Source organism: Lepidothrix coronata, unplaced genomic scaffold (assembly GCF_001604755.1).
Source record: "Lepidothrix coronata isolate B3197 unplaced genomic scaffold, Lepidothrix_coronata-1.0 Scaffold140, whole genome shotgun sequence".
NCBI classification, from domain to species: domain Eukaryota; kingdom Metazoa; phylum Chordata; class Aves; order Passeriformes; family Pipridae; genus Lepidothrix; species Lepidothrix coronata.
The window spans coordinates 1,111,752-1,125,213 of NW_016690320.1; the positions used below are offsets into that span (position 1 = coordinate 1,111,752).

A 13,462-nucleotide genomic window follows, 5' to 3' on the forward strand; every position below is an offset into this window, starting at 1 on the left:
AATCAGTACAATGCCAGCTTAAAGCAGTTCAGAGAAATACATGAGTATTTTTCTGAATACTCAGGGAATAAGAATTTCTAACCAATAAGAAATAACTTGGGTCAGTAAAAAAATATTATCACATAAAATGAAGATTTCGTGAATCTGTGTGGCTTGAGGTTTTTTCCTCATAAGGGAAAAGCCAGGGGAAAGCCAATGACAAAGTAATTTCACACATAATTACAAATGGAATTGATGGATCTGTAACTCTGGAAACCAGAATTACATCAAGACTTTTATAGTAACCAGGAGAGAACACAGACCACTCATAACAGTGACTTAAACAGAGAGAGCTTATCACAGAGTCTCTGAAGATTTCATACATTCAAATGCAAACAGCCAGATAACACAGCTCATTTTTATATATATTATCTGTTACCCAAAATCAGGCAGTTCATTTTGTTGTAGGCGAATTCTGGAAGATTACTTTTAAGGATTTGTAAGAAAAAAGAAGAAAATCAATGTTAATTCAATATAAGTGGAAATAGAGCTATAAGATGGTTGGAGAAAATAGTACCAATGCCATTTCCTGTTTTCATGATAGTACCCAGGTACTAAGCCTGGGTTCCTCCCTTGGTGAGGAGTTTTAGCTCTCATTGATCAGTAAGAGACAGGCACTTTGAAACTTCAATGGAAAATTGCCTAAAGGACTTGGAAATGCAAATCTCCCTGACTATGTAATTTACTCTCCCTGCACTGTCAGTTGGGAAGGTGTATCCACCTACCAGCCAAAGCCCTGATAGCTGAGCATTCAGCCTTGCTGAGAGTCATTCTCCCTCACCAAGATCTTCCACAAATGGTGTCACTGCACCTCCAGATTCAGTTGGAATTCTGTGTATGCAGTACAAAATCCCATGGCTTCTCACAGAATCACAAGTTCTATCACAGTATCTATCACTGCAGCAGCAACTGAAATTTCTATTCACAAGTGTACAAAGAATATCTCCTATCAAGTGCTCAGCTTCAGACTCAGCAAACCTTGGACTGCAACTCTTGCCACATTATACCACTATCTTGATCTAATAAGCAAGTACATTAATACCAGCTGTGTGGAGAGAGGGAGGAAATATGAATATGTTCATTAAGCATTATGGCTCCACTTATCTCCCCTATGACTTCAGTGGAGATCTGCCAATTCATGCATGACACAATTATGGTCCCCAGTATCAAACCTGAAAGAAAAGCAATGAGGGTGTCACTACAAATTCTTACAAATTTTCCTATCAAGAAATCTCTCTTACACTTACTGCTGCAGGACACATTCACTCACATTTGGGTGATTAGAAGTGAAATGCTTAGTTCAATGATTCTAGCAAGTTGAAAACCAATTTACTTCCCACACACATTTCACCGTGCTCATTTATGTCTCCTCACATCCAGTAAGTTGTTCACAACTCTTTATTCACAAATTCCCTTGCACGCAGAGATTAACAAAACACAGAGGCAATATCCCAGTTCAACAGAGCACTTGCACATAAATGTTCCTAGAGGAATCAAGCTTTGACTTCAGTACTACAATGAAGATTTCACGCTTCACCAAATCAAGGGCCAATTTAATAAAATCTTAACAATCAAATGATCATAACAGCTGCCTTGAACACGAGATGACTAAATGCCTCTAAAGCTTTGCATATGTAATAATAATTACAGTTTGTATTAGGAGTCAAATGGAGTTAAGCACCCATATCCCATGGAAAGTCAATGTGATTGTAAAATGTTTCGGCTACAGTCAGCTAACATCTGCCTGCACAGTGGCAGCAGTGACATAGCACTGTAGAGTATGAGAATAAAACACAGTCATTAGCTGACTGGGAAAGGAAAAATACCACAACAAAATAAAGGTTGTTTTCACACAGCTGCCTTTTCCACTTCCCTTGCCCTCCCAGAATGTGGGAGTTCACAACCTGAAACCAAACATTAGGAAACCAGGAAATCTCAGTGGTGATTCTCCACACATACCATCCTAAAAGCGGTGGCTAACCACAAACTAAGGGAAATTACAGGTCATTTAGCACCTCCCTGGAACAAGGCCACACCGTGCAAGACCTACTCCCTGAAAAATTTGTCCTTACAAAATACTCTGGAGAAGTTATGCTTCCTTCTTATACTGCTCTGAAAAGGAATCAAGGCTGGCAAAGCTAAGAAAAGCCACCTTTCCCTACAGCAGAGTGCAAAGGGTACAGCACAGCTTCTTCCAACACAGGACTCCCATTTCTTGTCCCCTTTATGCCCTTCATTCGCTATAAAAGGCCAGTTGCAATTCCCCTGGCCCAAGTACACTCCTTGCAGGCACTAACTTGCTAAAAGCAGAAGATGAGCCAGACACCACCCAAATTGTGCCCAAAATGTTCTGAACTGGGTCCCACTACAGATAATTTTCACTGGTAAACCCCAGCCTGGTACATGACCGAAATTACAGTCAGCCTCCTGGATGCAGGGAATTGGCTCTGCAGTGGAGCTGCACAAAGCAACCAGCCAGCCAGACCCACACCTACAGTTCAGGCTGCTCAGGTCCCCCCTCCTGCACGAGGCTGCTAAAGGCTGCCAGCTGGTGGTGGTCTGGGATACGGGAATTGTCTGCGAGTCCCAGGCAGAAATCCCTAATCAACCGCCTGGGGATGCTCATGGAGCACGACCAGCTTTTGCCATGGCTTCCCACTAAAATTTTGATTCATCAGTCCGTAGTGTCTGGATATTCTTTTACCTGACTCCTGATCCTGCGTCCCTCTGGCAGGTTCAGAAATTCCACAGCACAGAGCCATGGTTTCCAAATTCTCTCAGTTTGCAGGCCCCATTTCCTCCACACAGGAGCATGCAGCTTACTGTCACCAACTTTTCTGGAAAAACTACTTACAAGTAGTCCACAAGCCATCAGACAGGAAGCTTCTAACAAGAGTCTAAAAACCAGGAAAAGCTTATGTCTTTTCTACCCTTAGTTACTCCTACATTCCTCCCAAAATAATTAAGTACAACAGCATTCCCGTCTTTCTTCTTTCAAATGTTATTTCCTAAATATTTAACATAAATTTTTAGATGGCTAAATCCTCTAGATCATGTAACCACCACAGCTGGCAAACCAGATTGCATATTCTTTCCCTCAGGAAGGTGAAGCTGCAAACAGAAACTATTACAGTGTTTTTCTTCTGTGCAGTCTGGGAATCAGGTACTCCCAGCAACACAAAAATCAAGGGACTGCAGGTGCTGCTGCTCAGATACTGCCTCACATGCTAAAGCTCTCTGGCTCACAGGACACCAGCAAAGCTCTGTCTCTGTGCCATCTCTCAGACCTGCATGATGGGCCAACTTCAGGTCTTACCCATTGCATTCCCAAAAGTTTTCTTTCTCTTTATATCAATTTATTTCCTTACTCCATCTCCAGTGCTTTCCTTGTGAAGTACTGAAGAAAAAGAGTTCCAATTTTCCTCTAAATTTTACATGGCCAAAACAAAACGTTATTCACAAGAGGAACTTCAGAAACATATTATCAATTCTTTATTTTTACTGTGTTGACAGCCCATTCCAATATAACAGTCCACTCCCAAAACAGGGAACAATCTTCTCAACTCTCAATATACATATTGAAATGTTCTGGAACTGCAGAACAGCAAAATACACAACAGTAACACCATACTTGATCAGAAACTTACTTCAGTATGACCAAACCATTCCTTTGTCCTTTTATTATCCAACAAATCATTCCATGATCCTCTTAATCGCTAACCTTTTACGAACTTCCAGATTGCACATCCTCCTTAACATGGGACTCTGTACCTGACTCTGCATTCTTGTCATTCACAGAATCTTAATTCAAAGTGCCTACCTGTGCTCAGAACCAACAGCTCCCCAGAAAAGCTTCCAGGTTTTGCAGTAATAAAAAACTTTTAATAACTTAAAATCCATATCAAGCTTGGCTCTGTATTCACACAGCCTGCTCTTCCACAAAGACTCCCCAACGCTGTGCTGAGCAGCTGCTAATTGTTTAACAAATACATAATGCACTTCACCTGTCACCACAGTGATTTACACACACCCACTCAACCTTAAAGGTGAAGTTTGCCCATTCAAGGGATCACTTTGGCAAAGGCCCAACATGCTGAATGTTATCAAAATAAAGACCAAGAAAACTGCCTCTGCTTCACAAAATTTAGAGAGCAAAAGTAAGTGCTAACAGTGCAAGGAAAGCTCAGTTTTTGTTAGGGAAAGGGATGGTCAGCAGAAGCCTAGGCTGAGATAGATTTCAGTACTCCAGAAAATAGATCCCTACTGTGCAGCTTTGTGTGGATTCCTTTAGCACAGAAAAGCCAACATGGAGAAAACACACACAGCATCTTAAAAGGTGTGACAGCACAGCCAGTACATGGACAAGGGTGATGATCCTGGGAAGGGGAAGAGATGCAAATGGCCTGGAAGTGGCAACCTGTGCTTCATGCAACAGCAAAGGGAAAACCAATACACTCCTGAGGCTTGTCCTTAAGCAGCACAGACTGCAATGGGGAGAGGGATGATGACAAGATGCAGCTGGACAAGCAGGTGACCTGAGAGATGAGCAGCATCCACAAGACACGAGCACTCCTCTGGCCTGTGTTCTGGCTGAACAGAAATAGATACCACTGAGGATCAGCTGGGTCATCAGCATGGATGCTGAGGGATGGTTGTGAATGACTGACAACATGCCAAGAATTGTGCTGACAAAGGCAAGTGATGGTGAGAAGAAGGAGCACAGAAAAGAGAGAAGGGAAAAAAAACCAAACCAGGAAAAGGTGGTAAAAAGGACAGAAGGCCTGGAAGGGTCAAACACATGCAGAGTCTGAAACCAAAATGGGAAATAAGAAAGGAAAGCCCCAGTAGGAAGGCAGCTGTGGCAAAAAGTCAAAGACATTCAGGTCTCTGTGGGATATTCGTGGGACTGAGATGAGTAGGAGGTGCCCAGGTGCACAGCTGGTATTTAGATGGAGTTCCAGAAAGCAAGGTAAGATAGCAGTGGCAGGAGGATCCATGACACAGGGTAGGAGTTAAATGCAGACACAGGCAGCAATGTCATATGAAAGGGAATGGGTGGTGCAGGGATGCAGAGTATGAATTTGGCTTAGTGACAGGAGGTTAAATCTAATAAGAAAAAGGGAAGAGCAGCTGATGAGAAGCCAATGAACAAGGACAACACAAAGGCTGTGAGAGGAAAGGGTACAGGAAAGACAGCAGAAGACCTAGTCAAAAAATACCAAATACCACTTATTAGCACAGCAGCAGTTCCACCTATCAAACTGCAGTGCCAGGGTATGGACTGTGCCACAGGGACTGCCTGGGAGAGCTCGTGGAGCGTTTGGGAGAGAGTTATTGCCTGTTACTGAAGTGCTGTATGCACTCAAGAAGTGGCAGAGACCCTCCTCCCCCATTTCTTGATAATATCATGCAGCTTTTTGAATGACCTGCAGCTGGAACACCTTTGATTTCCAGAGACGCCATTCCTGCAGCAATATGTACACATCCAGGGACAGCCCTGCACATGAGTTGCTGCAACATCTTGGAAAACAAGTGTTGACAAACTATACAAGGAATCTCTGAGGTTTGCTTTTTAGAACTGAACCCAAACTAGGCTTGGAACATCCTAGTCAACATGGAATATCATTGTAAGATACTTCTCAGGTGTGTTCCTGATCTTTCAAAAATTTATATTAAAATGCAGAAAATGTAATTGTAAGGAAGATTGGTATTTATCTTCAAAGAACAGCTACAACTTAAAAATACACAGAACACTTTCTCCCAGAAAACCAGAGGGTGGATCTCTTAATTTACATTATGAAAAAATAGTATTCCAAAGTATGAAAGCAGTGTACAAAAATAAGGAAAAACTTCAACATCTTTAATAAAAATATTAAAGTCTTCAGATTAACTTGATCTCTTGATGTGCTTTGTCAAGATAAACAAAAATAAAACAGCAGAGTCCCTTAAAGCCCAAACAGAATTTGAGTTACAAAATAACTTGGAATTCTTAGCTATTTACAACATAAGGGCAGAAAGTGTTACTTTAAGGTGAAGACACAGAAACAAGTTCTTGTGTGATAAGAAGCTGACTTACAGCCTAAAGATTGTGGATTTATTGTAGCTGTCTGGGTATGTATTTTCACCACAAGGTAAAAGCAAGAAAATATTAAAAGAAGTATCTCCCATTTGTACAAGACAAGAGCTTTCATATGTGTGAGCAGTTCACAGGCACCTCAGCTTACTTTATGGACAAGTGTGCCCTCTGCAACCACATTTCTGCACAGAAGAAACCTCCTCTTGTAGGTGAGCCATCATAGCCTGCAAAAGGGTATTAAAGAGCTCACTTTGCTAAAGCTGAACACTGTGGGGCATTCCACAAGGATTAACAGCCCCAAGTGCTGAAAAAACAGTGCCCAAATAGCACTCAGGTTACCACTTAGTCACAAGTATATTTATGAGGTTTACACTGAACCCTTCCTATAGCTGTAATGTGAAAATTTTAAGAAAAAAATTATTAGATCAAGCATTCTCAATATTCAGGTTTGGGTTTTAAGAAGTACTGCACAAAGATCAGTTACATGGTGCATCCTCAGACATCCCTTCTTGAATTCAGTCCTCTGCCGAAAAATAGTCTTCATCTCTCACTTCTCTGTACTGCATTGAGGCCTCTCCCTCTGGTTCAAACCTGAGCATTTTTATATTCAGTCTCTCTGCAAGCTTCTGTGCTGCCAGCTTGGCTTGCATTTCCTGCATAAGAAAAAAAAAAAAGGACACAAGTTAGAAAAAGTGTTCATCTGTCACTGTCACAGAAAAATTAATATATTAAAGTATAAATTTGACATCATAATATCAGCAATTCCAGAGTGGGTTTGATTAAAAGTTTTAGTAACTAGCAAAGAAATTCCAGGTTTCTTTTCACACTTATACATAACTGTGCTATTATGTATTATTGAAGACCCTTTTATAAGAGTTAAGATTCCCCATGTGGCAGCCCTCACCTTTGATACACTAATGTCAGTTTTTACAGAACAAAATCAGTTCACATAAAAGAGCAACTGTGCACAGTAAACACGTAGCAAAAGCAATGCTGGTCTTTCAGCAACCTCAGCAAAGAATGTCTCCATTTTCCAAATAAACTGCCTCCCTTAAAGATGATGAAAGTAGCAAGTGCTTTTAAAACAATAAGCAGCAACAAACAATTGTACAATAGTGTCTAATTTAAACATTAGCTTGACACTAACTAGAAAGTCAAAATCCATTACAACAGCATTTGAAGAACCTCAGAACTTGGATTCTTCAGACACAGCATAAATAAAGGCAAACTCAGATACTTGCATGTTATAAGAATAACAAATACTGCTAGGCCTTCATTTATGCAAGGGCAAAAAACTCTTTAAAGACTAATAGGCAAGGTATACATTTAATTTCTAGTCAGAGGTGAAATAAGTGCAGTAAGCTTAGCATATCAACACAAAAAGATTTTGTCTAATGTAGGAACAACAGTTTCAGAAGGCATTAATAAATTCTTTAATTATATCATTAAAAGAAAAAATACAAGACAAAGTGCCTTTCCTCAAAGTCTGCCCATCTCAATTCATCAGCATCAAAATATCCCTTTATCTTTTCTTTTTTAGGAGTGATCCTGATGCTATAATTACTTTTCAGACCAAACAGTAAATTCATACCTCATAAGCTTCTTTTTGCTGTATCTGAATTGCTATGGATTCCTCTATGGGTAAGAGCTTAGCAGGGGAGTGGTGAAGTGGTGGCAGTCGAGCTGCTGTGATATCATCCAAATGTTTCTTATCTCTGAGTCGTCTTTCTTCAGCAGAAATTGGAGAGCCAAGTCCCCCAGGGGATCGACTGGATGAGGAACCAAGAGATGACCCACTGTGCTCTCCTGATAATCTGGAAGACATAACACACCTAAGTTGTGACCCAAACTTGCAGCACAACGTTGAACACCTTCAGTTCCAAAACTTATTTTTAACGTGCAAGAGTCGAAAAGAAATATGAACTACTATGAAAACACACACAAATGAAAAACAAGCAGCACTCAGAAAAACTACAACTGTTTCTCTGCAGAGAGACAATAACACAATTTACACCTGGCAGTGAACAAACCAGGTATGGCAATTTATTAGCAAGCTGAAGTACCAATGCTTTGGGAGTCACGTGAAGTACAAATTGCTCCCAGTACAGACAATGTGAACTGTAACTTCCCTAGAAGTGTAGGAAAAGCAAAAGACTTCCTGCTATTAAAGTCTACACATTCTAGAATTGATATACAGGAGTTTTGCCAATTGTTTCATAGTTCTGCAGCTTAGGCTATGAAGTTCTGTGAAGGTTCATGACAGTTGTTTCAAATGGGTAGAATTAGGCCACTGCTCAATACTGAGATTCTGTGGCACTTAATGCTAAAGAGAAACATATTAACTCTCTGTGTCATGAGACTCTCTTTAATTATGACTAGAAAATAAAGCCATCATGCTTATTCTGTACCATTTCCAATTTTATACACATTATCTCACAAAAGGTTTTTCTATCCCATAATACTTACGCATTTGTTTTAAATTTGCTTTTCTTTATGACTGGGTTCTTGGCTCGAGCCTCCAGAACTTCAATGTAATGTGGTGTCTTGGGATACAGGCTTCCAAACACATTGCCCTTATGTTTTGCCACATTCTGCCCTTTTTCCAATATTTTTTCACTGTTATCTCCATCTACAATTGTAATTTTTTGAAAGGCATCAACCAGAGTGTCTTTGCTGTCATTCAAAGTAGATGCACTTTCTGTACCATTCTCAGTACTGCTCTGAGAGATGTGTTGATCATTTTTCAGATGACTGCTCGTGGCTGACGTGGAGACAACTTCAACAGAGTGACTCTGATCTTTTCTAACAGTCTTTACTTCATCGTTTTTCCTCTGAGTCCTTTGATTTTCCAAAGCTGTACTTGTGGCATCTTCCTCAATACATTCTGCCTCCTGCTTTTTGGAAGGAATCTCAGAAATTTCTTTAATATTAGAGTTTTCATTAAAGTCTGATGAATCTTCACAGTTCAGTGCATCTTTGTTTTCCTGTTTGCTTGTATTAATTTCCTCCTGTTTTGCCTGAAACTCCAACCTGACAGCACATAACAGTTCAGCAGTCCTGGCTAGTTCCTCCTCTTGCAAAATGGCAAGCTTCAGCTTTTCAGCAAAATCAGAGATCTTCTTACCCTTATCTGGAAGCCTAGAAATGAACCTCCTAAGACCAAAAAAAAAAAAACAAAAACACCATAGTGTAAACAATCCTATTTCAATCTGAGATACAGAAGTGTTTTGTTAGAATAGCCAGTGGGGGAGGTTTTACATTCTGATATCAGCTTCTTATTTACATTCCAGATTTCTGAAAATGTTAAGATGCAAAGCACCCGCAGCCCAACCACGTGTTTTCACTGAGTGAATCACAAAATTACAGAATGGTTTGCATTCGAAGGGACTTCAAAGATCATCCAGTCCTACCCCCTGCCATGGGCAGGAACACCTTCCACTATTCCCAGGTTGCTCCAGGCCCATCCAACCTGGCCTTGAATATCTCCAGGGGTGGGGCAGCCACAGCTTCCCTGGGCAACCTGTGCCAGGGCCTCATCACCCTCATAGGGAAGAATTTTTTCCTAATATCTAATCTAAACCTACTCTCTTTCAGTGTGAAGCCATTCCCCCTTGTTCTGTCACTCCACCCCCTTGTAAATAGTCTTGTCTCATCTTTCGTGCAAGTTCCCTTCATATACCGGAAAGGCGCAATTATGTCGCCCCGAAGCCTCTTTTCCAGGCGGAGCAACCCCAGTTCCCTCAGCCTCCCCTCACAGCACAGCTGCTCCCTCCCTCTGCCCGCGGGGCCACAGGGGCACGCACTCCCTGTATTCCCGGCAGCCGGAGCGCCGGGCGGTCCGTGCGGCCTCTCCGGTCCCGCAGTACGGAGAGGCTCGTCCTCTGCTGCCTGCCCCGCCCGCCCTCACCTGTCCGCTAGCAGCCGCTCCTGCCGCCGCAGCATGTCCCGGAGCTCGGGCAGGGCCCGCCCGCGCAGCCCCGGACCCGCCGCCATCGGCGCCCGCCCGGCAGCGACATGGGCGCCGCCATCTTGCCGGAAGCGACGGCACGGCGGCAGGGCCCGACTTGCTCGGAACGCGAAGGCCGACACGGCCCCCCGAGGGGGGACCAGGGATGGAGTTGGGTGGTTTGGAGAATGGGAACAACAGCTGAGGAAATGTGTTTTATTTCCTAGCGAACATGGCAGCTGTGATACTTGCGGAGAAGCAGCTGAAAGGCTGTTTATTTTTTTGGGGACCAATTTGACATCTTTTAGCAATGTTTTTTGGCAGTAATTCTGCTTCTTACCCCTCAGAATTCCTTCAGGATTCTGATTTTTCCCCCTCCCCAACACTGATCTGGTATCTTTCTGTCATAAGTTTTTTGACATCTTTTTACTGGGGGAATCAATAAAGTCTGAAAATATTTTTTTTTTCTGCAGAAACAAATTATTATGGAAATTTCTGGTATTGTTTTTGGCCAATATATATGACTTTAAAATCCAGGGATTTCATCTTTCCTTGCCTGTGTTGTGCTACATTTATTAGACATTATTTTAAATTTTTATTACTTTCCCTTTTGAAATATGAACCTTAGAATGGATATGTTCCAGACACATTTTTTAAAGTGAATAATTAGCACAATTTTACCACAGTATTTGAAGGGTCACACGTGCCTGACACGGTGCTCCGCCCGTATCAGTGTGGGCAGGTCCAGCTGCATGAGGCTCATCGCACATCCCGGAGTCACGGAGTCCTTACTGCACAAACGCAGCATCCCAGAAACAATTCCAGGTCAGCCTGGGTGTGACAGGCTGTGCAGAGTAGAGGCAGGATTTGTCCCTGAGCTCAGCATTCTTAGCGAACTCAAAAAGCTGCGAAGGCTGAAATGTCTCCCCTGTTGATGTTTCCATGGGTGAGAGCTGTGCTGTTTCCATGTGTCTGAGCAGCCCTTAGCAGAATGACAATTCATGTTAAGGGCTCAAGGTTTACTTTTCAGAGGTCTGTTAAAGTGTTTACATGGCCTTTATTTTTTAACTTGTTCATGTATGATACAGAGACCAAACACAGAAGCTCAGATTGGGGTATAACATTAACTCCAGACCTTCCGAACTGGCACAAGCATCCTTAGGAAGCCACTCCATCCATAGCAGTGAGGTCACAGTGAGTGGGGGCTCCCAGGTGGCAGCTGGCAGCTTTTTTAAGTTGATCCCAGTGGAGGTTTCTCAACCTGAGCAATAGAGAACAGGCACATTTCTCAGAGGCTGTTAAGAGGGTTGTTTTACGAGCCGGACGAAGGCAGGCCCAGCCCGGAGGGACTGCAGGAGGAAGCACTCCGAAATGTCCGCCTGCCCTTTGTTTGCGCAGCTGGACGGCCCAGGGAAAGGCTGAGGGCCGGGGGAAAATGAGATTAATCAAGTAGGCAGCTGCCCATGGAAAAAACACCACAACCAGGGTGAGAAAAGCTGCTCAGTGACGAGTTGAAGAGACCATTTCACTGCCTGTTACTCACAACCTGGATCATCTCCTGTGGAAAATCCCTTGGGGAATTTTGCCTAAAAGTTCAGGGAAGAGGAAATCACTGAGTTTTTCACACCAGGAGATCCCCTGCTGTTGAAGGACACAAATCCTTTGAATTGCTGCTTCTGTAATGCAGGGTTAAGTTATGCCATCTATTGAACATTTCTTGCAGAAGGAAGATTTGATCCTGCTTTTTAGCCTTTCTCCTCTGGAGATAGGAGAAGGTGAGAAGGCTGAGCATGGAAATCACTTCTGCCCACAGGAAAGTGGAAGTCTAGAAGGAACAATCTCATTAGACCACTGCTCTGCACTCACAAGATGTTCAGCTGCTTTATGACATGTACAGGAAAGTAATGCCAGTATTTACAGTGGGTTTCAGCTTATGTGCTAAACTGCATAAACATAGGAAAAAATAGAGCAAAAACTGACTAAAGTGCTGTATCTCACTAAAGATCCTTCTGTATCTCACACAGAATACCATTCACCAAATCTGTATTGGTTCAAAGTCACTGCAAAGGAATACTGCTCATCTTCACAGCTAGGGAGTTTAAATTTTGAAATACTGTTTGCAGTTCCAAAATGATGAACAAATAGCTGAAATTTGGAAGGTGCAGAAACAAATATATTCTTGTTTATAAAGAGGTGGGCAGCATCTAAATACACTGTAATTGAGATGGTATCAATTTAGGAATAAATTTGAAGAAGGAAAAATGGATTTATGCTTTTGCAGTCAAGGAGCAGAAGTATGGGGCACTTGTGGGACTGAGGAAAATTATCCTTAGGCATTGCTGCCCCTGGGGTGAAATACAGGTGTGCAGGAAAATCCTCACTGCTCCCACTCTGAACATGAGTAATCACATCCTACAGAAAGTCTGGTTTTAGGACTTTACTCTTTCTTCTATTGGGAGACTGACAGACTGTCACGATTTGCAGTGCACAGTCATGTTTTTATGGTTTCCCTCAGAGTGTTCTTGGCCTGTTTGATTAGAGGATTTATTTTGTATCACTTAAATATCTGATCAGCATTTAGGTGAGCTAAATATGTAACAAAACTGGGGATTTAATATTTTTTACATAGTAGGCTTTCCTACATTTCCTAACTCGGGACATTATCTTGAGCCGTTACTAGGTTTTGGTGAGTTGTTTTCTGTCACTAGGTATCTAGAGTTGAATATAATTTATTCTGCAATAGCATGGCTGGAATTGCTAGGCAATTCAGTATTATTTCTACAAGAAAAGTTCAACTTTATAGAATGTTACTTCTTTTCATTAGGAAAAGGGGCAAAAGAGGCTTTAGAACGTAGATTTTGGGGGAGGGGGGGCATTACTTTTATGGTTTCTCTGCTCCTAGGTGGAAATATTAAGAGGCAGGAGGAGAGGAAACAAGCCACACAGACAAAATAAACTACCCCCAAAATAGCAGGAAAAAATGGTGTACTTGGAATTTAATTATCTTTTATTTCATTTAGGAAAAAAACCCCTTTTTATCAGCATGATTCACCTTCATAATAATTCATTTTCTTTAAAAAACCCACAAATCCCTCCCTTAACATTATTTCTCTAGAAAAAGCCCCAAGCAATTTAAAAGCAGATCTATATATACTGACAGCTATCAACATACTGGTTTACATATGGGAAGCCACTGTCAGATCATTCCAGTGCCCACACACCACCTGCCTTTACAGAATATTGTAACCTCACAAACCTTCACTTCTACCTATTTTCTCTTTAAACCATCAGGTCCCTTTTTCTTTTGAAAACGTTCACATACCTTGAGTAGTAGATGGCTGCTATCACCTTGTTTTCTTGTGTTCCTTCCATGTTGCAGTGTTTGAGGTAGGGCTGGAATG

The 13,462-nt window shown here is 41.9% G+C and overlaps 1 protein-coding gene and 1 long non-coding RNA gene across 2 annotated transcripts in view; both read right to left on the reverse strand.

Annotated features, from left to right (window-relative positions):
* Positions 1-6,482: 6,482 nt before the first annotated feature.
* Positions 6,483-13,462, reverse strand: part of MYZAP (myocardial zonula adherens protein) — a 56,739-nt gene continuing 49,759 nt past the window's right edge. The window contains exons 13-15 of the mRNA XM_017827542.1: positions 8,582-9,268; positions 7,707-7,929; positions 6,483-6,768 (exon numbers count right to left, since the gene is read on the reverse strand). Coding sequence (XP_017683031.1) covers positions 6,631-6,768; positions 7,707-7,929; positions 8,582-9,268 — 1,048 coding nt within the window. The 3' untranslated portion in view covers positions 6,483-6,630. The remainder of the gene's footprint in view (positions 6,769-7,706; positions 7,930-8,581; positions 9,269-13,462) is intronic.
* Positions 11,099-13,451, reverse strand: LOC108503522. The gene is made up of 2 exons (XR_001876857.1): positions 13,384-13,451; positions 11,099-11,322 (listed from the first exon to the last, which is right to left on the reverse strand). It is a non-coding gene; the product is annotated as an uncharacterized LOC108503522 (long non-coding RNA).